This window comes from Brassica napus, chromosome A7 (assembly GCF_020379485.1).
Source record: "Brassica napus cultivar Da-Ae chromosome A7, Da-Ae, whole genome shotgun sequence".
NCBI classification, from domain to species: Eukaryota; Viridiplantae; Streptophyta; class Magnoliopsida; order Brassicales; family Brassicaceae; genus Brassica; species Brassica napus.
Window position 1 is genome coordinate 16,888,544 of NC_063440.1, and position 25,929 is coordinate 16,914,472.

Here is a 25,929-nt window from a genome sequence, read left to right on the forward strand (position 1 = left end):
TAAACATAATTTTTTTGGCATTAAAATATGAGAAAAAGACCAAAATAGCACTAAATCAAGTTTTTGTTCCCAAACTAGCGCTCAAGGCCAAAAGTCACAAAAATAACACTCAAGGGGTGGAGTTTAGGGTTTAGAATTTAGGGTTTAGGGTTTAGAATTTAGGTTTTAGGGTTTAGAGTTGAGAAGTGAGGTTTTGGGGATAAGATTTCAAATTTTGAAAAATAAAAAAATTTAAATTTTTCAAAAGATAAAATGCTATTTTGGTCATTTTAGTTTTTGAGTGCTATTTTTGTGATATAAACTTAGAAATGTGCTATTTTGGAGATTTGTCCTAAAAATATATAAGTTCTATATTTTAAATAGAAAAAAACTAGTATAGAAGTAAATATAGAAATACTCTAATGGTACCGATTGCATTAGAGGCGCATGCCACGAATTATTGTTTACTTAACACATCCAATTCTCCAAATGCAAATTTTTTGTAAACCTACCTATTACTCTCTCCGAAATTAGATTTTAGAATTAAAATTTTAGGTTTAAAAATATGAAAAGAAATTTTTTTAAAAATTTTATCAACACTAAACATATTTTTATCAAGATTAATTTAATTTCTTCCATGTTCAATGATATTATTTCTGACTTTTAACCTAATATCAGATTTGCCCAATATATATAGTGTGGGGATAATAAAAAAAAGTCTTTATGAAATTGATTCCATATATCCGCTTTATAAACGAGAAAGGGCAATTGTCAATAATAGCATATTTTGAAGTTTATGTCTCAAAAATAGCATTAGAAGGAGAAAGTCACAAAAATGACATTCATTAAAGGGTAAAATATCCCTAATACCCTTGGTTTAAAATTAAATAAACAAACAAAAAAAATAAAAATAAAAAAAGATTTTTTTTTTATAGTTTCAGATTATATGTTTTCAGATTAGAAATTTTTATAATTTTTTTTTTGAAATTTATTTTTGAATTTTTTTTTTTTCAAATTTTTTTTTTATAATTTAAAAATACTTTTTGAAACTGTTTTTAAAATTTTATTTTTTTATTTTAGTATTTATTTTTTTTTAAATTTTAAATCCTAATTCCAAAACCCCACCCCTAACTCTAAACCCTAAAGTTTGGATTAATTAACCCAAGAGGTATAAGTGTATATTTACCTCTTTAATGAAACCTATTTTTGTGACTTTGAGCCTTGAGTGCTACTTTGGAAACAAAAACTTGGTTTGGTGCTATCCTAGTCTTTTTCTCAACGAGAAACATGGAGACTGACTTTGTGTCTCTTTTTCCCATGTGATCTTTGCCCTACTTAACATTAAAGATAGCTTGTGGCAATAATGATGATGATATGTTATTACAAGTTCCAACATTTACAAACATGAGCATGTGTATTACGTGCGTAAACAAGGTGATGAATGATGATCAAACAGATACAAAAGAAACCAAACATCATGACGAACATTTGAAACCTCCACAAGCAACAACCCAAACGATAAGAATAAAGGAGAGAATCGCACCTCCCACCATCAGCTTCATCTGCAGGCTCTGTATCCACATCTTCCTTCTTAGCTGCCTCCCTTGTCTCTGGAAGCTATCTGCTTGGAACTGTAGGTTCTCGCTTTTGTCAACCAGAAGCTCTATCTTCTCTCCCCTGTCCAGAACCTGTTAACATCAATAATTTCACCACAAAAATGATCAGAAAAGGAACATCTATTGCGGGAGACGCTACGATAAATCCAAGCATTGTTTACACTAACTGGTCCTATTTCAACTTTGCCTAACCTCATCAAACACCAACAAAATTGTAGCTATACAACGTATTGAACCTCACACCGAAAGCAAATACAAACATAATCCATAGTGCAAAAGCTGACAGATGATAATATCATAACTTGAATCATCACTAGCACACCTAATTGAGTTCATGCTATGATAAACCCATTTAGTATATCTTTTAGGCTTCCCCAGTAACTTCTTACCCAAATTATATTACTCATTGCTAATATTAATGAACTAAAGACATAATAGCAGTCCAAGGGTTACGAAATGCATGCAACTTCTTCTTATTATCTAACAGCCTTAGATACTCCAGCCCTATATGTCACAGATTTAAAACGTTAACAGGCGTCTGGAGCACACAATATAACTTATCAGACATAGAATAATGAAAGGATGGTTGCAATAGGAACACTTGATAACTCTATCAGCAGAACTACCATGAAAAACTGATCTAGTTATTCGGGATCAAATATCTCTTGCCGACGTTATGAGTTGTTAAGCATCCCTCTCTACTGTGTTCTCTACAAAAACTTGTGTTATAGCTAGCGCGTTCATCTAGTTGGCATTTTCCTGTAACACCCAAAAGCATACCTTCTCTATGTTGTCCATCATAATCCCCTTGACATCAGTTATTTGGGCCTTCAACTTTGAAAGTTTGCTCATCTCTTCAGGATGGCTCATGCAATACTGCATATGCTCCTTAAGTATTGGCCTGTTAGACAGGGAAAAAAAAAAAAAAGACTAAGCATACAATTACAATGCAAAAACAAGGACTGATATCAGATAGCTACATATGGCTACAGACAGACCCGAACTCCCTGTCAAGATTGTACGCAATACTAAACCGATCACCAAACAAATCATCGTCTTCGTCATCATCATCAGCAAGAGGGTGTGGCTCATCGTTCTTTATACTCGCCCCATACCGTTTCTTGAAATCCTCCTTAACACGCTCAAGAAACACATAAGGAACACTTCTTCCGGTGGACTCATCAGCAACCACAAGAAACACTAAAATATACACACAATCAAATGCATCATCATCATCAAGTCAGAAGCAAGAAAGAAAGAAAGCTTCAACTAACTAACAAGCATCGAGAAAAAAACTCACCAAAACCATTGTCAACGAGGAAATTGAAGGTGTGGCCATCGCAGGAGTAAGTATACTTGCTGGAGTTAGTGGGAAGCTTCTGAAGACATTGAACAGCAATGGTGCTAAAGTTTCCAGAGTAAGGAGTATGCTCGGCTAGTACGACTGTTCCTTTGGCAACAAAGCTGTATATCAATCCCTTCTGACTCATTCTCTGAACCGATCTACACACAGATCTGGAATACAACACCAAATAGATACGCAAACATTAATCATAATCTCAGAATCGGCTCTCGCTGATCATATAGATAATCGAAAAGGATATCACCGATCGGATGCTTTGATTATATAAACGAAACGACGCAATTCAACGATCGGCGCTAATTTAGTTACAGGAGGAAGGAATCGATGAAAGGAGGAGACGAAATTAAGCGAGAATCAAACCACGCTTAGCAGTTGTAGCAGCAGAGAAGAAAATTGATTGAGGGAGAGAGAGAGAGTACCTTGAGACTTGGCTTGATGATGAAGGAGGATTAGGCTCAAAGTCTCTGGAATCAATGCAAAGAGATGAGCTCTATCATCTTTTTTGGCCGGAGACGAAATGGTCGTTTGGTTTTTATTGTTTCTCGGTTAATCGGTTTCGGTTCTTGGTTTGCTGGATCAAACCGTATTATTTTATTCTGGCTCTTTTCGGTTTAGATACTATAGATTTTTGAATTCCAGGCTGATTAACCCGTAACTGTGTTCGGTTTGTTTTCACGTTATACCATTTCGATTTTTCGGTTTAGATCAAATCAAACCGTACTTGGTTGGTTCATTTTATATCCAACAATAAAAACATGCGAATCTGAGACTGGCAATAAACACAAGTATAGTTTATGTACAGTTGTTAATTCTTTTTAAAGTGAATTAAGTATTTTATTAAGAAATATATTTTCAATCTTGTAAAATTTAAAATTTTTAATAACTAATAAACAAATTAATCGAACCAAAGTAAAATGAAAATTTTGTGCATTATTGATAAAAATGATATTTTTATTCCTTGGTTTAATAACCTTGGTAAATTGTAAAGTGAAGAAAGATAATTAGTTTCTTTTTGGATGCCTTGTGGGTAAAGTCATCACTACCATATTGGGTATGAACTGACAAAAACGTACACGCAAACAAAGTTGAAACTCAATAATTTTTTTGCAATCAAAAGATATGTAAAAGCAGCAAAGTTTGGAGAACAGTGACACAATCAGGCAGACACACCAAAAACACAGTGACTAAAACTTGTGTCTTCCGCCTGATATAGTAAACAGAGCTGTTGTCACTTAACTAACCATCACTATACAATTCAAGATTTTGATCAGGCATGATACGTCGAGAATTAAGTGCCTCAAACCATTAAGCTCAGCCTGAAGAAGAAACACGACGCAAATTATAATACCATGCTTGAAAATGTGGAAGGAGAGAAGAGTAAAAGTACTTGGCTTGTAGAATTTGAGTCGATTTTTTGCTGCTGGTCAACCATACATTTGCAGGAGATGGTTATATCAGGACCAGTGTGATATGACGTGGAGAGGAAACAAAGGAAGTTTGGTGAAGATGAGCCTAATATAAAAGGGTTGGAGAGTCTTTCATAATTTCCTCATGATAATTCTGCAATCTTGTTGTTTCGGCTTGTTTCTCTGTGGAGATTCAAGACAGGGTTGGATTTGACATTGTGTAGGTTGGTTTCATTGATAAAGTGTATGTGTTCTTATCACAATGTTATCAGATGAAGCTGGAGACAAGTTTATAAATCTTTACAAAAAAAACAAAAAACACTACCTTCACGTAATACAGCTCCTTGGTCTCTTCAACGGCAAATCCTATCTTAGGTACAACACCGGACCCAATGTTTTCAACATAAGACTTTGGGACATTTGTAAGAAATGATTTTTTTTTTCAGTTTTCCCAGTGCCCTTTTAGTTTAAGTACCATTTCTTAAAGTTTCGGTAGAATAGCTGATCTGCACCATATAATACAGTGTTTGAATGTTATCCTGAAAGTTATGTGTTTAATATAGAAATACACCATAAAAGAGACTTTGTTAACTAGAAGTGCTCAAACCAAGATAATAGACCAGTCCATAATCACTAGCTCCTTAGCTGCTTCTGCCTAATAAACTTCATTTTGACTTCTTAGTTATCTGTTGCTAGCCGACTCAGCTATAGTTTCCAAACTGCCAACACAGCTGCACTACAAATCACCTAATGCAATTACAATGTGGAGGGACTTAGAAATCTCCGATTTTTTTAAATATAAAACAAGAAAATTTAAACGTTTGATCGTTTTAGGTTATTTTTTAATTAACATGGAATATCCCGCACATATCGAAAGGCTCAGATCAATCTCCAATTAAAGATGCCATATATAGACCATCTTTCCAGATATTCTAATGAGACTGAAACATGATTTTATATCTGTACGGCCACAAACTGAAATATAATGAAGTGTTTTCAAACCCGTGTTGCTTAGTTCTCCAGAATCCGTCTATTTTTAAGATTATCTTTTTATAACTTAAGGCTACGAAGCTTATATAAAAGAGCTTTTCAAAATTTGAAGACCAAAATCAATATTTCGTTAAACCACTTATCCAAATCCTAATCCTAGACCCTAAACCCAAACCGTAAACCGCCCAAACCGTAAACCATAACTCTATAGCGTCTAGGTTTAGAATTTGGGTTTGAGATTTATGGTTTGGATTTAAGGTCTAGGATTTAAGTTGAGGGTATATGATTTGGGTTTAAGATTTACGGTTTGGATTTATGGTCTAAGATTTGGGTTTAGGATATACAGTTTAGGTTTAGGGTTTAAGATTTGGATTTAGGATATATGGTTTGAATTTAGGATATAGAGTTTGGGTTTATGATTCAGGGTCTATGGTTGAAGATTTAAGATTTAAGGTTTAGTCGGTGGTGTTAGCATCGCTAAAATTAACGTCATTAGTTTTCAACTATTTTTCAAAAATTTAATATTTTTATTTAATAATATGCCTAGCACTTTTGATTGGTCCAAGAAAATGAAGTAAATTCAAAGATTCACCATACGAAGTAAACCTAAGTAAACCTAAGTTTTGTTCTCTGGTTTCATATATTTTGACATGTCAACCAGCCAAGTTTGGTAGCGCCTTTGTCTTGAGTAAACAATGTCACCTGTCTTCTGATATTTAATAAAGTCTTTTGTCTATCTCAAGATGTGTCGAAACAGTAGCCATGTTTCTTCCTGAAATGTGACTGCAAGTTTTCATTTGAGCTTATATGATAATAATACATGGTTAATGTTTTTTGGAACGTATATATTGATCTCTAATGTATTTCATTTGTAAGCTAAAGTATTTGAAATAGATTCCAAAACCATTTTATGTGCAACCTGCGGTCTTTGAAGCCTAGTTCACATACTTACATGTGATCATATAATCAAGTATCCACATAATTCATGTACAGGTGTACTTCTTGTGTTCTAAGAATATGACAATTGTCTCAACCATTTCGATCAGAGGAATTCTTGGCATTTTGTCTCCCCAGGTCGTTTGGATGATTCTTAATACATTTCAGAAGAATCTCTATTATTTTACAAAGTTCCATGTAATTTCTGAAGCAATTAAAATTGTGGTTTATTAACAAAATGAATAAAAATATACGTGGGCAGAGAAGAAAACAGTTAAGTTTTCATTTATTTTCAGTTTTGTATAAAGTTTATAAGTATTTTAATCAAGTGTTTTTTTTCCCAACCACACTTAATTCATTAAACGAAAATCACTACACGAAAGTTAATCAGTTACAAAGTTCAACCCATCAAACCCTATATCTTATAGAAAAAAAAAAACATAAAACCACAATTTCAACAGATCAAAACCAATGCAGCATGAACATTATGGGAATATGCAACTTAGATATGTTGTTCACTGTATGTATATGTTGGTGTGCTTGGGTCTGATCATGATGCATAGGTTCTTTCATTAGTTGAAAAAAGTGATACTATTTTTTCTGCATCCACTTAGATAAATACTATCTTGTTGATTCGAAATATGCTCTACGTCGTGGTAGCACCATATAGATAATCTTGTACCATAAGCACCACCCATCAAGTACAAAGAAAAGTTTAATCATATTCACTCTTCGATTTGATGTGTTATTGAAAGAACTTCTGGAGTGTGGAAAGAAAAATAGAAAATAATGCAAGATCGAGTAAAATATAACATTCAAACGACAAGAAAACTTGTGGCAACAATAATGAAACTGCATAACTTTGTACGAAAATCAAGTATACCAGATCCTGATTTTGAAACAAATTGGGAGCAAGGTGGCAGACATCAAACAACATTAGATGAGAAGATTGGAGACCATGAAGATGTTCAATGGTTGTTCTCGACAATATGGAAGGCTTGTGAGATGAGATTGCAATGAATTTTTGGAATTCTCGTAAAAAAAATTAATATTATTTAGATAGTGGTTTTTCTTTAATTTATTTTTTAGATGGTTTTTATTTTATTTTGGATAAATTTTATAAATTGTTATTTTTAATAACATAAAAGTTTCTTACAGCTTCAACACATTTTATCCAATCCTGGTTTGTTTTTAAAGTACATCCAATAATTTGTAGCTACAATTATCATAACTACAACTAAAATTTTGGCAAAAATAGAACTAATGTTCTATAAAATCCGCTAAATTTATTGCTAAAATATCGGCTGTAGAATTACAACTAATACACTTACAACACAAATTCAGCTAAATTTTTACAGTAACAACCCAACCAACTACTCCCAAAAATAGAAACAGTGTTCTATAAAATATGTTAAGTGCTTCTTTAGACAGCAATAAAGCTTAGAAATATGTAGACATTTCTTAAAAAAAAACAAATCTGTAGACAGCATCAATTATTTAGTAAATTATATGGTTTTTAATTGAGTGAATGTAGACAATTTTATAAAAACCTAAATTTTTATAAGACATATGCTATATTATTAAATGACAAACTTAATTATTTTGTACTTTTATATGTTTTTAGTTATAAATACATTTATAAATACTAATTAATTTCAGAAATATATATGCTGCCAAAATAATCATATATTGTTCTTTAAATTGAATGTGATTTGAAAACTATCTTCACTCTGAGATTTAATGTGATTAATAGTTTATTGTAATTCATACTAATTTATTAAACTATTTAAAATTCAACTTTAGCCTTTGGAAACCATTGTATATTATCATATTTACTTTATTATATACTTAGTATATATATACATACTATTTTGTTGTGTTATAAAGCAATGTATCAATTAAATTTACAAATGATCGTGTAAAATTTTATAGATGGCCTCATTTAAACAACTAAATTTACATTCGCACTATTTAAATATTTGGATTACCACGCATTAAACATTTAGTAATTTTTGAAACAATGGACACCTCCATTTTGTAATTTTTTACAACTTACTTAAGATACTAAACTTTTGTTATACAATATTTTGAATGTTAAAAGAACGTATAGATGAAAATTTTGAATGTTAAGAGAATATATAGATGAAAATGGTAATAACATAATGTATAACTTAAACAGGCAAATTATATTTTTGAAAACAGAATTTTAAATCTAAGATCTTCAACCACCTAAATTTTAAAGTTTTCTATTATAGAAGAAAAAATAGAGATATGTTTTTGTTTCATTGTGTTATTCTATAATAGAAAAATACTATATTATTTTCTACAAGTAAAGAATGTTATATTCGTCGCTACAAAAAAAAATATAGCATTCTTTTTTTTAGAAGAAAATATAGCATTCATCTATTGTAGAGTGATATCTTGCATATTTACATTGTTTTATCCATTCATCCATGAGCATTTTTATCATATAGATTAGGATTTAGCCATGTCTAGGTTGCATTTTGCATTCATTGTCCTTATTAGGTGCTGGAGTGTGCCATGGAGTGATTTGAGATGTTTGGGAGCATTATGATCCAAAAGGGGGTGAAAGATGAGCATGGATGGAGCCTTTAGAGAAATATTCTGTTGCTAAGATTTTGTGGAGACACAGAAAATTGAGTTAGCTTTCTAATGGAAGTGGTTTCAAGTCATTTGGAGATGTAATGAAGGAGTTATGATCAATTTACTAGAGGCATATCCATCCTGGTCGAGTATCGCAGAGTGACCTTCCAGAGCGACACCATAAGGTAGCTCCCAACCCAGAGCGACCTTCCAGAGCTACACCCCTACGTCACTCGCCTTTTAATCATTTTGGAGGCCAAAACATAGGCCTGGAGGGACCTTCCAGAGCGACACCATAAGGTAGCTCCCAACCCAGAGCTACGTCTCGGAGCTACACCACGAAGTCCCTCCGCGTGTTTTGCTTGGACGAAACTTATGATTTTTCAGGGACCTTTTGGTCATTTGTTTTGATGTTTTACACTTTCTATACCTAAGTTAAGTACTTTGTAAGCCATTGGAGGAAGATAATCTCTTTTCTAGAGAAGAACTAGTAAAAAACCTCTTTTGATTCAGATTTCATTGCTTTCATCTTGTGTTCTTGTTGATTTCTTTTCTATTTCTCTACATGGTTAATCTAAAATCCAATATGGGTTTAAGAGGAATCATGGAGATTAGTGAGTAATCACCTTTTGAATTCATGGGTTAGGGAGATTAAGGGTGATTAGGTTAGAGCTAGGATGTTTTAGTGTAGATCATTCATATTTCCTTGCTAGTAGAGTAATCATAATGCATCTTCTGAGTTGGCCACTCAAAAGTTGATCCTTAGGCATTTCTCACCCGAAAGGTGTTCGATGAAATGCCCGAGACAACTCTCCTAGGCTTTTAGTATACTTTGCCAAAGACATTTGTTGTTAAAGATGCTAAGATAGCTAATAGACTTGTTATTAATGATTGCTTTCATATTATTCAACCAAAGACATTTGATGTTTGAGATATGTTAGCAAATGAGCATTCATCTAGACATAGAGCTTGCTTAGAATTGTGTCTAGGCTTAAGGTTGATAGTTTGATTGATCATTTGCCATCCTTAGTTCGATACTTGATCACCCAAGGTCTAATCCCTATGCCCATGAGTTCTCTTTTCCCTTAGTTAAGAAAGTATCATTCTGTTATTGCTTTTTAGTTTTAGTCATAGCTTAAAACCCATCTAAATCATTGGTTGCACTTAGATTAAGTGAGTACTTGCATTCTCAGTGCTTTGATATCCCTCAGAACTGGTTCGACAATCTTCTATACTACAACATTTGTTTTAGGAGCCTTGAAAACTCCTAACATCAAATTGGCGCCGTTGCCAAATTCTGAGTAGATTTAAACATTGAGATTTAGTCACTTGCTTGAGACTAAGTCATTTTTATTTTCTTTTGTTACTGATTCTCTTTCTTCACCTCCCTTTAATCTACAGGTGTATGAACTTGAGGAGCAGGGGTCCATCAAACCTAGTTCCAAGAGCAGCAGACATCAGAGCTTTAGAGAGAGAGTGTGCTAGAAAAAGAAGAGAAGAAGAACATCAGGCTCAATTGCAGAGACTGAACACTGACATGGGAGACGTTCATCAAGAAGATGCAGGCGTCAATGGCGCTAACAACAATGGTCCACCTAACCAACAGCGAGCAGCTCGCCCCATTGGCACTTACGACCGTCCCAACATTCATGGTCATAGATTGGGAATCCGAGCACCAGCTGTAGCAGCCAACAACTTTGAGATCAAATCAGGACTCCTCAACGTGATCGAGAACAACAAGTATCATGGCTTGGCTCTAGAGGATCCATTTGATCACTTGGACAGGTTCGACAGCTACTGTGGGTTGTCAAAAACCAATGGTGTGTCCGAAGATGCCTTAAAGCTCAAGCTATTCCCTTTCTCTTTGGGGGATAAGGCACGTCAGTGGGAGAAGTCTCTACCCAGCGACTCCATCACCACTTGGGATGACTGCAAGAAAGCATTCTTGGAGAAGTTCTTCTCTACTTCAAGAACTGCTAAGCTGAGAAACGAGATCTCCAGCTTTCAACAGAAGGGCTTGGAAGGTTTCAGTGAAGCCTGGGAGAGATTCAAGGGCTATCAAGCTCAATGCCCACACCATGGTTTCTCTAAGGAGAGCTTGCTGAGCACATTCTACCGTGGTGCTCTCCCTAAGTACAGAGCCAGACTGGATACAGCTAGCAATGGGTTCTTCTTGGGGAGAACTGAGGAGGATGCAGAGGAGCTGGTTGACAACATGGTTAAGAGTGATGCAGTCTACAGTGGAGACCACGACAGAAGCAGTAGAACTGAGGATAAGCAAACGAGGAAGGAGTTGAAAGCTCTACAGGATAAGATAGACATCCTCCTTGCTGATAAAGCTACCCAAGAGCAGCTGCACTTTGTTGGCAACCCAAACCAAGAGACACCAGCTGTTGTCCATGAAGTTGAGGGTTTGGAAGGTCAGGAAGAGCTGTGTTTCATCAACAACAATGGTAGCTGGTACAAGAAAGAACCCAACTTTCAGTACAACAACTACCAACAGAAGTCCTATTCCAACAACCAGCAGAGTGGTTATCAGCCTCGGAACAATCAGCAAGGCAGCTATCAGCCTCAGCAAAATCCCTCGTCTGGTTCCTCTGCTCCTCAAGAGAGCAGCACTGATACCTTACTGAAAAAAATCTTGGAGTCTCAGACTAGAAGTGAGAAGCATGTTGGTTATGAGTTGAAGAACCTTCATACCAAGATTGATGGGAGCTACAATGAGCTCAACAACAAATTCTCACACCTTGCTTCTACAGTCAGGAATTTAGAGAATCAGTTTGCTTCCATGAACACTCACCAGAATCGCCAGCAAGGATCTCTACCTGGAAAGTCTGACCAAAACCCCAAGGAGGCCAAAGCTATCACCCTTAGGAGTGGTAAACAGTTACCTCCTAGAACCCTCACCAAGGATGCTGAGAAACTAGGTGAGGGGGTTGCCATCAACATAGATGATGAAGTGGTGATTGTTGATGAGAAGATCAATGACGAGATCTTGGAGAAGATAGTGGAAGCCAAAGGTAAAGGAAAGGTTGGGGAAGAGAAGAAGACAGTAAAAGATGGTGAAGTTGTAACTCCAGCAAGTGAAAGTTCTTTTGTTCCTCCTCCCTATGAACCCAAACTTCCATTCCCTGGTAGATTCAAGAAGCAGCTGCTAGAGAAGTACAAGGCTCTGTTTGAGAAGCAAATGAGTGAAGCTCAGGTTGCAATGCCCATCATCGATGCTTTCATGTTGATTCCTCAATACAACAATTTCCTGAAAGATGTTGTAGCTGCAAAGAAGAAGGAGATGGAAGGCATGATGATTCTTACCCATGAGTGCAATGCCATCATCCAGAGGCTTGATGTTCCAGAGAAATTAGAGGATCCAGGAAGCTTCACACTACCTTGTGCTCTTGGACCTATGGTATTTGAGAAAAGTCTCTGCGATTTGGGAGCTAGTGTCAGCTTGATGCCTTTGTCTGTTGCAAAGAAGCTTGGATTCACTCAGTACAAGAAGTGTAGACTCTCTTGGTGTTAGCTGATCGTTCAGTGAAGTACCCTGTGGGCATCTTAGAGGACCTCCCTGTGAAGATTGGAAGGTATGAGATACCTACAGATTTTGTGGTGCTTGAGATGGGTGAGGAGGCTCAAGACCCATTGATTCTAGGAAGGCCATTCTTAGCTACAGCAGGAGCTATTGTTAATGTGAAGGAAGGCACGATTGATCTCCATTTGGGTAAAGAGAACATCCTCCACTTTGACATCAAGGAGAAAATGAGGAAACCAACTGTGTTCGGGCAAGCCTTCTACATTGAAGAGATGGCCACTCCTGCTGATGAGCATCTTGAAGAGTTACCACCTGAGGACGACGAGGAGGGAGCATCTCCCTCTACTCATTCCCTATAGAAGGTAAACCACCACACTCCCTTGTATATACCATTTCATTTTTGCATATTAGTCTTCTTTTCGGTATCTCTCTCTACTTGACAACACAGAGACTGTGTAACTCAAGTTTGGGGGAGGTACCAAGTATTTGATCATGTTTGCTTTGATGTTGTTTCATTGAGTCATGCATTGCATACCTATTTGCATATTAAAAAAAAAAAAAAAAAAAACAATCATTTAGTTTGCATCATTTGCATTTCTAGGAGAGTCTAGAGCATATAGGTTGCATTCACTTGCATTGGGAGCAATGATTTTAAATGCCTTGTAAAGAACACTACGTTGCACCTGAGTAGCTTTTGCACCTCTCAAAAAGACTTGTATGTTTCGAGCCTTGAAAACTCTTCCTGAAACTTGTTGATTGATGAAACTCAGTCTTTGAAGCCAACTACAATCTTATTTGAACTGAACGAACTTAATGTTTCTTGCTCATGGTCCCTTGTGTACTGAGTCATGGCTATACACACTTGAGTTGTCACATCTTTTATGCCGATCTTTTTTGACAAACTCTAGTGGTAGACCACTCCCAAAACCTTTTCCTCCTTTTAAGCTTTCATTGTTTGATGAGTGAGGCCTTTTTCGGAAAGTCTTACATGTGCATAATGTTGAGAGTATCGGGAACGACAATGCTTGATCTTCATTCTTGCTAGATTGGGCACTCTATTGTATAGCTATAGGTGGGGGGTGAGTGTTGTGATTATGATTTGGGAGGAATGAAAAGGAAAAGAATAGACTCTTTGTGCTTAAGTAAATTGTTTTATTGGGATAAGTAGAGAAGCCTCTAGCTCAAGTTTTGAAAAGTCTTGGCCCCCAGCCTAAAAAAAAAAAAAAAAATAAAAATAAAAAATAAAGGAAAAAGAAAAACGAAAAAAAAAAAAAAAAGAGAAAAGAAAAGGGGGCTAGCAAAGTTGTTAAGAGCTAAGAAATGTTTTGAGGTTGTGAAAAATCCCTTGTAGATTTCAAAGAGAAAGAGTTGATGTTCTTAGGATCTTTTGGTGAGAGATGTGAGTTGGGTTTGACATTGGGAAATGATTGTGTAGTTGTTTGTTTGGGAAAAAGGTAGAACAATGGAGATTGAGCATTGTATGCATGAGTTGATCCCTTTCTTAGATATATTATGTGCAATGTCAAGGCTACTTGTTTCGAGAGTAAACCACCTTAAAGATCATATGTTTTGAACCTCTTGAATCACTTGAATAAAAGCCTTCCCTTACCCAACCAAATGACTTGGACCAACTGACCATTTGCAAGAATTCACCTGATGTTTTGTGCTTAATGAATGTGAGAGTTGGTTGATTTGAATGTGTGGATGCTTGATGATGAGTGTAAGAACAAAAAGAGTTAAGATAGGCCTAGAGAAGCTAGAGTGTAATAAGAGAGTGTGCTAGTTGTGTTTCTTTTGGCTATGTGCTCCCACCTTCAACCTCTCTCCCTATGAGTTCTAGAAAGTTCACTTGTGGACAAGTAAAAGAACAAGTTTGGGGGAGTTGATATCTTGCATATTTACATTGTTTTATCCATTCATCCATGAGCATTTTTATCATATAGATTAGGATTTAGCCATGTCTAGGTTGCATTTTGCATTCATTGTCCTTATTAGGTGCTGGAGTGTGCCATGGAGTGATTTGAGATGTTTGGGAGCATTATGATCCAAAAGGGGGTGAAAGATGAGCATAGATGGAGCCTTTAGAGAAATCTTCTGTTGCTAAGATTTTGTGGAGACACAGAAAATTGAGTTAGCTTTCTAATGGAAGTGGTTTCAAGTCATTTGGAGATGTAATGAAGGAGTTATGATCAATTTACTAGAGGCATATCCATCCTGGTCGAGTATCGCAGAGTGACCTTCCAGAGCGACACCATAAGGTAGCTCCCAACCCAGAGCGACCTTCCAGAGCTACACCCCTACGTCACTCGCCTTTTAATCATTTTGGAGGCCAAAACATAGGCCTGGAGGGACCTTCCAGAGCGACACCATAAGGTAGCTCCCAACCCAGAGCTACGTCTCGGAGCTACACCACGAAGTCCCTCCGCGTGTTTTGCTTGGACGAAACTTATGATTTTTCAGGGACCTTTTGGTCATTTGTTTTGATGTTTTACACTTTCTAGACCTAAGTTAAGTACTTTGTAAGCCATTGGAGGAAGATAATCTCTTTTCTAGAGAATAACTAGTAAAAAACCTCTTTTGATTCAGATTTCATTGCTTTCATCTTGTGTTCTTGTTGATTTCTTTTCTATTTCTCTACATGGTTAATCTAAAATCCAATATGGGTTTAAGAGGAATCATGGAGATTAGTGAGTAATCACCTTTTGAATTCATGGGTTAGGGAGATTAAGGGTGATTAGGTTAGAGCTAGGATGTTTTAGTGTAGATCATTCATATTTCCTTGCTAGTAGAGTAATCATAATGCATCTTCTGAGTTGGTCACTCAAAAGTTGATCCTTAGGCATTTCTCACCCGAAAGGTGTTCGATGAAATGCCCGAGACAACTCTCCTAGGCTTTTAGTATACTTTGCCAAAGACATTTGTTGTTAAAGATGCTAAGATAGCTAATAGACTTGTTATTAATGATTGCTTTCATATTATTCAACCAAAGACATTTGATGTTTGAGATATGTTAGCAAATGAGCATTCATCTAGACATAGAGCTTGCTTAGAATTGTGTCTAGGCTTAAGGTTGATAGTTTGATTGATCTTTTGCCATCTTTAGTTCGATACTTGATCACCCAAGGTCTAATCCCTATGCCCATGAGTTCTCTTTTCCCTTAGTTAAGAAAGTATCATTCTGTTATTGCTTTTTAGTTTTAGTCATAGCTTAAAACCCATCTAAATCATTGGTTGCACTTAGATTAAGTGAGTACTTGCATTCTCAGTGCTTTGATATCCCTCAGAACTGGTTCGACAATCTTCTATACTACAACATTTGTTTTAGGAGCCTTGAAAACTCCTAACATCATAGAGTAATATATTAGTGCAAAAACATCATTTCTATTTTTTCCTATATAATAGAAATTTTTAAAATGGAAATGGTTGAAAAAAGATCTAGAATGCGAAAAAGTAAAAAACTATTCAGCTTTCATATTCATAAATAAAAATTATGTTTATTTCTTACCATTTTTCTTTTATGAAACAAAAAAAAGTCTACCTCTCTTAGATTCTTCAAATTCAAAAATAGAATCTCAACAAAACCAAATTAAGATATTTTGCATTCCAGATTCTTTCACCCAAAACTGAATTAAAAATATATATTCAATAATTGACAAACATAAAACGTACAAAGAAATTAATGTATGGAAACAGAAAAACGTACAAAAATCAAAAATACAAAATAAGGACAGGGTGGAGAGTGCAGCTATTGGTAGCATGGCTGCAACAGAAGGCCAAGTGTTCGGTCTTACAACTATTTGTGTGTTTGAACTCTTTGTTAATTAAAACTAAAAGCCCTTTTAACTCTCGAGGGTTTTATTATTTAAACTTCCCCTTTCTCCTCTCCTCTTTTTGCTAAACCACTTCCCCCTTCAAACTCTATACTCTTCAAACAATAGCTTTTTTCTCAGAATTTAATGAAGAGACCCTTAACCACTTGTACATCTTCTTCTACATCATCCTCTACTTCTTCATCTTGTATCCTTCCGAACCAACCAGAGACTCCAAGGCCTAAACGAGCCAAAAGGGCTAAGAAATCATCTCCCCCTTGTGATGTAAAACCACAGAACCCGACCAGTCCTGCCTCTGCCAGACGCAGCTCTATCTACAGAGGAGTCACCAGGTTTGTTTTAAAAAAAAAAAACTAAATGATTGGATTTTTTTTATTTTTTTTTCTAAACTGCATTTGGATTGCATGTTTTATATACAGACATAGATGGACTGGGAGATTTGAGGCTCATCTATGGGATAAAAGCTCTTGGAATTCGATTCAGAACAAGAAAGGCAAACAAGGTTCTTAATCTTACAAAACAAAACCCATCTTGATTTTGTAATAAAGATCTGGCCTTCCTGTCAACTGATTGATTTGTTTTTTTGTTCTGTCTGTTTGATCTCAACTGCTTCACTATTGGATTCATCAGTTTATCTGGGTAAATTTCGAATACTTTATTTTTTTTTTAAATAAAAGAGAGTGGATTTGGTCAAGAGGATGAACTAATGAATCTCAACTGCTCTGACGCGTGATTGCAGGAGCATATGACAGCGAGGAAGCAGCTGCACATACGTACGATCTAGCTGCTCTCAAGTACTGGGGTCCCGACACCATCTTGAATTTTCCGGTAATAAAAATAATTTGATTGATTGATGCATGTGTTTGTGTTTTCTTGTGTTAATTAAAAAAATGATGGAACAGGTTGAGACGTACACAAAGGAGTTGGATGAAATGCAGAGAGGCACAAAAGAAGAGTATTTGGCTTCTCTCCGCCGCCAGAGCAGTGGTTTCTCCAGAGGCGTCTCTAAATATCGCGGCGTCGCCAGGTTCTCTTTTTTTTTTCTTACACTAAGGGGGTGTTAGTGGGATATGGATTTGTAGTGATTGTTAAAATTCTCAAATTCTATTGTTATTGGTTGGTGGATTCTAAGATTCTTACTAAAATCTAGTGTTATTGGTTTGATGATTGTTTAATGACTTACAAAATCTCTTGTTATTCAAAAAGTTTGGTTTTTAATGATTCTAAGTTTTCATCAAATCTAGAGTTATTGGGAATTGAATTCTAGATAATTTTACTCATAAAACAAAACTTCAAAAATCTTGCATATTTCCTCTAGATTCTTAAAATCCTTGAATTAGAACATTTTCATAAACTCTTAAAATATGAAATACTCTTTATAACTCTTTACAAATTTAACAAATCTCTTGACTTTTAGAATCAACCAACTCTATAAAAATTCCACTCCCACTAACCCCCCCTAAATTCAGAAACTAGTTTTTCTTTTCCTCATTTTTTAAACAGTAATTAATCGGTGATTAAGAAAAATAAAATAATAGGAAATATGATTTTTTGGGATTTTTTTTTAAAAAAAAGCTGGACTTTATTTTCCTGAAGATTTGCTTTTAGAATATTATCATACTTTATTCTCTCTTTCTTTCTAGATATTAAATTTTCACACATATTAATAAAACATGCAATAAATGCATATTTTTGTGATTATATTTTTGCAATAATTTTAAACCAATAAAAATTCAGTAAATGCAATTAAATTTTTGAAATTTGCAATTAATCTTTATTAGTTGATAAAATATGTATTTGAAAATACAAAAAATGTATCTTTTTGAAACATAAGACTAATAATGATTAACTGTAAATTTTTATGCAATATGTTTAGTATATAAAGAGATAGTTATAACTTCTTCTTTTTTTCACAAAATGCTTGTTTTATGCATTCAACATTTAATAACAAAATTTTGAAAACAATAAACTTATAAAATGCAAATAAAAACAGGCATCACCATAACGGAAGATGGGAGGCTCGGATTGGAAGAGTTTTCGGAAACAAGTACTTATACCTCGGCACCTATAGTACGTACAGTACCTCTTTTACTCTTTATTTTTCTTTTATAAATAGTTACTCTTGATAATATATTTTTATATTAATAATTTTTTTTGTAAAAATTACAAACACAATCGGATATTTTCACACTACTGGGTATAAAGAGTAAAAATTAGTATGGTCTTTCATTCAATAATAGAGTGTGATAATGTTTGAATTAATCTAGCGATTTAAGGAAATATTTATTTGTTTAGTTAGTCAAATATTACTCAACTAGATAACATAATGGCGAGGCAATGGGCTTTGAATGATACACACACTCACGTGAGACGAGAGTTTTGACATCATGTCCCCTCACTTGACTCTAATTGATTATCTTTAATCAAATCAACCTTTTCTTCTTTCCCAGCTATCTTTAATTATCTGATCCCTGCATAATTACCTTTTTAATTCTGCATTTTGTTGTGGATCCAATACTCTGAATAGAAAATACAGAACACTGCACAATGAATATTTACAATTTTTTACTAAAAAGTAGTAATGCCGTTTTCTTAATTGTTTAGATCGGGGTATCCTTTGATTATCAAGGGATCTAAACTTCTTCAAACTACTCTCTAACTACATATTTTTGAAAAATATAAGAATTTTTAATTTTGTATTCAAATTCAAGAGTTTTTTTGGAGTAATTTGGATTCTGTTTTCCAAAATTATAGGCAGTATTTTATAACAAAGGGGCACATATTATTCTTATTTTATTTAAAATAGAAAGAAGGAGAGGGGAGCCAGGAGCATAATTACAAACAAATGAAATCAGTAATGTATAGAATAAATGTAATGTTACAAGTGTAAAGGCGCAGTCACGTGCTAACACCTCACTCCATAAAAGGGACAAAATAGTTCAGTAGGCTAGGATCAAACCCGAGGTAGATCTGGTCTACTTTTTCATTTTTTGTTTGGTGGTTTATTAACATGGTTTAGTAAGTGCTGAGACTGTTCTGAGTAGGAGTCACGAGCCCTCACGTGCGTTTTTGATCTTTCCTCCCTCCCTCTCTCTCTCTTTTTTCTCTCTCCTCCCTCTCTCTCTCTAGTGTCTACCATATCTTTCATCTTGTCCTGGGAACAAAATCTGGCCTTCATTATTTTGTATTTTTAAAAGATAAGAATACTATTATCTTCTAACTTCTACTTTAAATTGTCTAGATTATTATGGAAGTTACACTAAAGTTGGTACTTAATAGTGATAGTTATTAGAGCTTAGAGTTGACACTAGGGTAGGTGTTTTCTAATTATTAAATACTAATAATCGTAAGTTCGTGTATTATTAATAAAACAATTAATTAGCAAGAAGCAAAAAAAAAACTAATTAGCAAGAAATGTGGACTCTATTTAGTGTTTAGAGCGTGAGAAATGGTCTCGTACACGCCTATGCATCACACAAATAGTCTAACCCTAGTTGTCCCCACAAACACGTCACTCAATTCTCTAGATTTTTGTTTTGTCTTTATTAGGGTATCATTACAAGAAACAGACAAAAAAAAAATAAAAAAAAACATTTCTTTAACACATGTCGGGGCTTTATCTGGTTAGTAGTTAGCAAGCATGTGCAATAACAAGTTGCGAGAAACTGTCCCTATCATCTTTAGTAGTATGGCCTAAAGTTACATGAAAATGTAACTGTGTTGCGTCTACAGTGGCCAAAACTGTCCCTATGATCTTTAGTCGTATGGTCTAACTAACATGAAAATATAACTATGTTGCGTGTATGTGCTAACAAACTTGATATTGGTTGCAGATACGCAGGAGGAAGCTGCTGAAGCTTATGATATGGCTGCGATTGAATATAGAGGTGCAAACGCTGTTACCAATTTCGACATTAGTAATTACATCGACCGTTTAAAGAAAAAAGGCGTTTTCCCGTTCCGTGTGGAGCAAGCCACTCATCAAGAGGCTGTTCTTGCTGAAGCCAAACAAGAAGCCAAGGAAGAAGTGAAAGAGCACGTGGAAGAAGAACATCAAGAAGCGAGGGAAGAGACAACAGAGCAGAAACAAGAAGTGGAGGCGGTCACTTGCGGCGTAGATGCTTCAGGCATTATGGAGATGGAACGTTCTTCAGACAGCAATGAGTTGGCTTGGAACTTCTGTATGATGGATTCAGGGTTTGCTCCGTTCTTGACAGATCAAAACCTCTCGAATGAGAATCCCATAGAGTATCCTGAACTTTTCAACGAGATGATGGGTTTTGAGGATAACGACATAGACTTCATGTTCGAGGAAGCCAAGAACGAATGCTTGAGCTTGGAGAATCTGGATTGTTGTGATGTCGTTGTGGTGGGAAGAGAAAGCCCAACTTCTTTGTCGTCTTCTCCGTTGTCTTGCTTTTCTACTGACTCTGCTTCATCAACAACAATAACAACAACAACAACAACCTCTGTTTCATGTAACTATTCTGTCTGAGGGAGAGAGCTTTGCATTATAGGGTTGAGTTTTCTATTTCTATTTCTTTTGCTTCTTGATCTTATCCTTGTTGAGTTCCGCTAGGGTTTTTTGTTTTTTCGTTTCAGGGCTTACTCGTTGGTTCTGAACAATCAATGTCTTGGCCTCTTGTTTCCCCTCTTCTTTTCTTAATTTTTTAAGTTTAGATCAAAAAATTTAAACTAAATGAACAATACAACGGAAACAGAGCTAAAAGTGTTCGCAGATTGCATAACCAAACTACAAAATGGTATTGTTAAGGCCTTGATGAGTGTTTTATAGAGTTTGCTCATTTTAAAGTATATAAATTATAGACTTTGGGATAAGCCACAATGGAGACAATAATTCAACTTGAAGAATCATGAAAAGGTACAGATTATAGTTGGAGACTGTGTCAGTGTCTCCATAAAAGGTATTGAGTCCTCCTCTCTTGAATTCATGTAACATTCTGAACCAAAAGCTTAGCCAGTTCTCCAGCTAGATGTGAAATAATATGAACTAAAGATAGTTGATTTTGTGATAAAATATGAGTACAATCGACTATGCCCAACCACCTATTGCATAGTCCACATAAGACTCTAAGAGTAACGCACCACTAAGAATCTGTTATTGAGTATCTAAACCGTAAGTTATCACTATTTTAATGTTGTCTTTATTAACTAACTAAATTTAAGTTCTAAAATATAATTAGAATTTGATCCATGCACCGAAGTTATTTCATTTTATTAATTGTCTATATTTGGTTTATATGAGAAACATATTAAATATTTTGTTTATAATTTAGTGTTATATAATGTATAACAGTATTGTCTTGTGTTTGCTCGACACCATTGATATATAATTGTTTATGTTTTTCTATGTAGTCTACTTTACCATCAGTTGTTAGAGGACAATCGACTATGCGCCAGTGAACATGATAATAGAAACCCTATAGCATTACACAAAACCGTAAGCTCTCTTGAACAAACAATTTCTTCTTTTCGAATACGTCGCTTGTCGGTTGGTCTGCTTCTCTATCCTCTTGATATGGATCTTCTCTCTCGCCATTATTCTTTCTTTCTCTTTTCTTTGTTGAAGAGATTTGCTGATTTGGGAGAGAGGACAAAGAGATATAATAATAAGAAGAAAGTAGTGAAAGAGAAAAGAGAGAGTTGAAGAAGTGAAGGACCCACTTGAGATACTATAAATAGAAGGTATTGCCGAATCCATGAAAGGCAAGATTTGATGAAAACAAACTAAGTAATGAACTTTCCTTTTTGGTAAAGCGGAAAAGTGGAATGGACATATATGTTGGTTAATTACAAGACATAACTTTAAACCAACTGTCTATGGGTAGAAGAGGGGACCCAAGCTATAAACAGGTTTAGTTTGCTTTGCGTTTATCTATTACCGGAGCTCCGTTGGTCTCTACGTTGTTTTTTCTTTTCTGTATCAACTTCACAAGTCAAAAACAACAACACTCATTCTTCGGTGAAGCACAACAAGCTCAGTTGCAATCAGAGTTGTATTTTCATCTTATGGCTAACGACTAAAAAAAAACTGGGTCAACTATGCATGTTGCAGAACTAAACATGTAATAAAAGATCTACAAAACATGCTCCTGTGAGGTTAAGGTAACATTAAACAAGACTACAAGAGAGAGACTATCATTCAACTTCTTCACAAGCCAATACACAAAGAACACTCGCTCTCGTTTCTGGTCTCAATTCCCTTTCCCTGTTCTCTTCAAGTACTCTTTCATGCGACTTTGGTTTGTCTCGAATATGAAAGGCATTCCCCGTATCTAGCGCAACATTCAAGTTCATTAATAAAGGACATGGGAGTGCGGTTATTATTTAATGTAATATGATCAAAAGGTAAAATAGAGGATCAAACCTCAAGCAGACAATCAGATTTGAGGATTAAACTCTGTCCAGGATCTACTTCCTTCTCATTCACTGAGATTGCATACTTCCCCAGGTTTTTCATATGAAACGATCCGTCATCACCCAACCGTATGATCGCCTGCCCACACACACAAACACATGGTTGTTAAGTTTCAGTGTTTTGTCCTTTATCATACAATCTGGCCAAACATAAAACAGAAGCATCTACTATATTTGACAAACCTGGCGTCGAGATATTTTGCTGCCACGCTTTTCTCTACCCAAGTCAATGTCCACCGAGAGATCTTCTGTTGATCTACCCACCAAGACCTGTGCAAAGAAGACGTGATGTTAACAAGTGATGCAATAACTATTAAGAAGCTTAAATCATACATACTTAAACGACAACCAAATGAATAGGGATCATAATAATACCTCAGGCTTCTTGATGTAGTGTTTTGAATATCTACCATATAAAACAGCGAACGCACCACGGGAAGCAATGGCTCTCTGCATATATGAATACGCAGCCTGTTCAAGTCTCATAATTGTTCTTTTCATTTCTTGGCTCTGATACTTGGAGACTGCATTTGAAAAAAATGTTTTAGAGGATTACAAATAAGCCTTTAACCTATTGTAAGGTCTCTTGTTGGAAAAGACAAAAGTAACAAGACTTCTTCTGAATGAGAAGGGATGCTCAATTACCTTCGAGATCAAAATTATCTTGGTCATCGGGATCCAAGTCCATGTCAAGTATCTGCAATCAAAACAGCGGTTATTGTTTAGGTCGTAAATGTATCATAGAGTAGCCATAAAGGCTCAAGAATTAAGGGTGAAAGTCGAGAGTTTACCATAGCCTCAATGTCAGAATAATTGGGCAAGTCCTCGTCACTCTCAAAAACCTCCTCGTCTGCTTCTGTATGAGTTGTGATCTCCAGCTCACGCTCTAAAATCTCAATCAAGTCAACATCATCATCATCATCTTTTGCTTGTGGCACTTCATTTACCGGTAGTACTACACCTTCGTCCTCTTTACAGTTTCCAATCTCCTTCTCGGAATAGCTTCCATGTTCATCAAATCCGACGATACGTTTTCCACTGACCATCTCTTTGTTTCCATCTTTTGCACCATCAGAAAGAAGAGTATTTGAGCATGATGCCTGTGCAGGACCAACCTTATTATGTGTCTCAGGAGGACTTGTCAATGCCCTGAATTTGGTAGATTGACTTGGTTGACCTATCTCTGGCTTTCCTTGAGAAGAAGACCCTTGCAAACGTCCTGGTACCTTCTTTTGTGTATGTCCCTCACTTCTTTCCCTAGCGGCAGAGAGATCTCTAACAGATGAAGTCATTGGACTGCTTATATCTTTAAAGTTCCGCCGGGCTAACGAAGAAACCGACATTGGGTGGGAGGTGTTGGACAGAAGAATGTCGTCATTACACGGGATATCAGGATCCTCTTGGTTTAATAGACAGCAGATAACACCATTAACAACCTCAGGATGAGGATCAAACGAAGATAAGTCAGACACAGGTTTGCACTCCATTGAACTCACTGCACTTGTACCATATAGCTCAGGGATCATCGCATGATGGCCATTCGGAACCGCACCTACGGGAAGAGCTTGTTCAGTGTTGTTAATAGGCAAAGGCCCGCTATTTTTCACATTGGCCGGGCTCACCAACAGTGAGCTAAGACCATCATAATACGACTTGTCAACTTCTTTGCCATCTACTTCCATGAACGGCTCCTCGTCTTCAAAGAGAGAAGTTGAAAGCTGTGCCAGGAAACAATCAGTGCTAGCCATTGTGGTTTTCGGCTCATGAGCAGAAATCTCTAGTTTCTGTTTGGAGCCTTGATGAACCGAATCACATACGGAAGGACCTGCCTGTTCAGTGAACGTGAGATTCTCTCCTCCTACGTAGGAGATGTTTCCCTGTAAGTTATCTTCCGGCACAACATGATTTGTCACGCAACCGCCATCAGCCAAGATATCAGGGAACGCGTTGTGGATAATGTCCATGTGAGAGTCTTCAAGACCAAGATGTGCTCCATCACCATTATCCATGAAATGGCTGTCATTTGATGGAACGAGAAAGCCTAGATCCAAGGAATTGAACGACTCGGTGCGGAACTTCTTGCGTAAGGAATGATAAGTGCTTCTGAGCTGTTCAGCCCTCCTCTTCTTAGATGAACTTTTGTTTTCTTTTGATCCGGTTCTGGTAAACTTTGTAGGAAAATTTGGGTTGGTACGTTCAAGCTCAGCCATCCGCAGAGCTGCCTCTGCAGAAACGACTGGATCATATAGGAGTGAATGCCATCGATCTTGCAGCTCTCTGATAGAGAATCTTCTAGAAAATTGCACAGCGCCTTTAGCAAGCGATTCCAGAGATGCACCAGCCTGCAAAATCAGTTTACGGAGATGATTCGCTTCATTGCTAGAAGACCAAACAAGCTAAATGGAGAAAAAAAAACAGAAATATCTCCAGAAGCACCACAACATTAACAAAAGTTTTAACCTCTATGGCGTTTTTTAGAAGGAGGTCGTCCTCGGGTATCCAGGAAACAAACTGAGCAAGAGCTCCCATCTTTGACCTTCTCTTCTCTCAGATAAGGTTCATGCAAGAAGGAGCGGACTACCAGTTGGTGGCAGCTCACAAGATCTAACTAAAACAAAAAAAAATCATCAAAATTGGGAATTCTAAGCAGAGACAAGACAAACGAAACGATGTAAATTATAAGCATGATTACAACAATACCTAGGACGATGAGCCCAGAAGGATGATTTGTCAAGCTCGGGAACAAGAACAGCCTATCAACAGTAAGCATGTCACAAACCTGAAACAAACATGCGTCACGATTTCGAAAAAAATTGAATCCTTTTTTTTTGGGGAAAGATCGAAAAGAGCAGCAATTAGTGACGAACCAAGTGATGGGAGTTTGATTCAGTGCGCCATTACAGGATACAACTAGAATTCGATTGATTTTATCATATCCTGAAAGAAAGAATCTCGTCAAACTTTAAAGAACCAACAGCTCGATTCTCAGTGTACAGAGGAGATCAAAGAGAACGCGAATCGTAGAAACCCAAGAGGAAAGGAGCTAACTTTGGGGAGGAGGAGGAAGAGACGGCGGCGGTAATCAACTAGCTCGGCGACTTGAGGGGCAAATTGTGAAACCCTAATTTGTGTTTCGTCTCCGTTAGTCATCAACAAGAAAGTAACACTTTTTTTTTTTAAGATATGGAGCCTCTAAAACGACAGCGTTTCGATCATTATTTAAAGTCTGCATTAATTA

At 36.0% G+C, this 25,929-nt stretch overlaps 3 protein-coding genes and 1 non-coding gene across 5 annotated transcripts; 1 reads left to right on the forward strand and 3 right to left on the reverse strand.

Annotated features, from left to right (window-relative positions):
- Nucleotides 1-1,334: 1,334 nt before the first annotated feature.
- LOC106352858 (vesicle-associated membrane protein 727) lies at nt 1,335-3,583 on the reverse strand. Its single transcript, XM_013792500.3, has 5 exons — nt 3,378-3,583; nt 2,896-3,110; nt 2,594-2,795; nt 2,376-2,496; nt 1,335-1,667 (listed from the first exon to the last, which is right to left on the reverse strand). The coding sequence occupies exons 2-5, from the start codon at nt 3,083-3,085 to the stop codon at nt 1,455-1,457; spliced, it is 726 nt and encodes a 241-aa protein (XP_013647954.1). The 5' UTR covers nt 3,086-3,110; nt 3,378-3,583; the 3' UTR covers nt 1,335-1,454.
- A 7,289-nt stretch (nt 3,584-10,872) lies between these two features.
- Nucleotides 10,873-10,979, reverse strand: LOC125576857. The gene has a single exon (XR_007315280.1). It is a non-coding gene; the product is annotated as a small nucleolar RNA R71 (small nucleolar RNA).
- Nucleotides 10,980-16,259: 5,280 nt separating this feature from the next.
- LOC106352859 (ethylene-responsive transcription factor WRI1-like) lies at nt 16,260-20,982 on the forward strand. Its single transcript, XM_013792501.3, has 7 exons — nt 16,260-16,585; nt 16,673-16,755; nt 16,884-16,892; nt 16,993-17,081; nt 17,156-17,280; nt 18,247-18,323; nt 20,087-20,982. Exons 1-7 carry the CDS (start codon nt 16,380-16,382, stop codon nt 20,746-20,748), a joined length of 1,251 nt encoding a protein of 416 aa, XP_013647955.1. The 5' UTR covers nt 16,260-16,379; the 3' UTR covers nt 20,749-20,982.
- Nucleotides 20,983-22,252: 1,270 nt separating this feature from the next.
- On the reverse strand, nt 22,253-25,903 carry LOC106352860. 2 transcript variants are annotated; one of them, XM_013792504.3, is made up of 10 exons: nt 25,740-25,903; nt 25,559-25,628; nt 25,392-25,470; nt 25,152-25,295; nt 23,483-25,033; nt 23,337-23,388; nt 23,067-23,215; nt 22,875-22,961; nt 22,642-22,770; nt 22,253-22,549 (listed from the first exon to the last, which is right to left on the reverse strand). In XM_013792504.3, the coding sequence occupies exons 4-10, from the start codon at nt 25,218-25,220 to the stop codon at nt 22,469-22,471; spliced, it is 2,118 nt and encodes a 705-aa protein (XP_013647958.2). In that variant the 5' UTR covers nt 25,221-25,295; nt 25,392-25,470; nt 25,559-25,628; nt 25,740-25,903; the 3' UTR covers nt 22,253-22,468. The 2 variants fall into 2 exon arrangements, with proteins under 2 accessions (XP_013647958.2, XP_013647957.2); XM_013792503.3 differs by having other exon boundaries at nt 25,152-25,299.
- Between the last annotated feature and the right edge of the window lie 26 nt (nt 25,904-25,929).

Excerpts from the sequence above, each read along its gene's own strand:
- LOC106352858 (XM_013792500.3), bottom strand. The coding sequence starts at position 3,085 with ATGAGTCAGAAGGGATTGATATACAGCTTTGTTGCCAAAGGAACAGTC. Across the intron at positions 2,497-2,593 it reads AATCTTGACAGGGAGTTCGG|GCCAATACTTAAGGAGCATA; the intron begins GTCTGTCTGTAG and ends CCTGTCTAACAG. Across the intron at positions 1,668-2,375 it reads TGATGGACAACATAGAGAAG|GTTCTGGACAGGGGAGAGAA; the intron begins GTATGCTTTTGG and ends TGATGTTAACAG.
- LOC106352859 (XM_013792501.3), top strand. The coding sequence starts at position 16,380 with ATGAAGAGACCCTTAACCACTTGTACATCTTCTTCTACATCATCCTCT. Across the intron at positions 17,082-17,155 it reads ACACCATCTTGAATTTTCCG|GTTGAGACGTACACAAAGGA; the intron begins GTAATAAAAATA and ends ATGATGGAACAG. Across the intron at positions 18,324-20,086 it reads CTTATACCTCGGCACCTATA|ATACGCAGGAGGAAGCTGCT; the intron begins GTACGTACAGTA and ends TATTGGTTGCAG.
- LOC106352860 (XM_013792504.3), bottom strand. The coding sequence starts at position 25,220 with ATGGGAGCTCTTGCTCAGTTTGTTTCCTGGATACCCGAGGACGACCTC. Across the intron at positions 22,962-23,066 it reads ACTACATCAAGAAGCCTGAG|GTCTTGGTGGGTAGATCAAC; the intron begins GTATTATTATGA and ends TTCTTTGCACAG. Across the intron at positions 22,550-22,641 it reads AATCTGATTGTCTGCTTGAG|ATACGGGGAATGCCTTTCAT; the intron begins GTTTGATCCTCT and ends ATGTTGCGCTAG.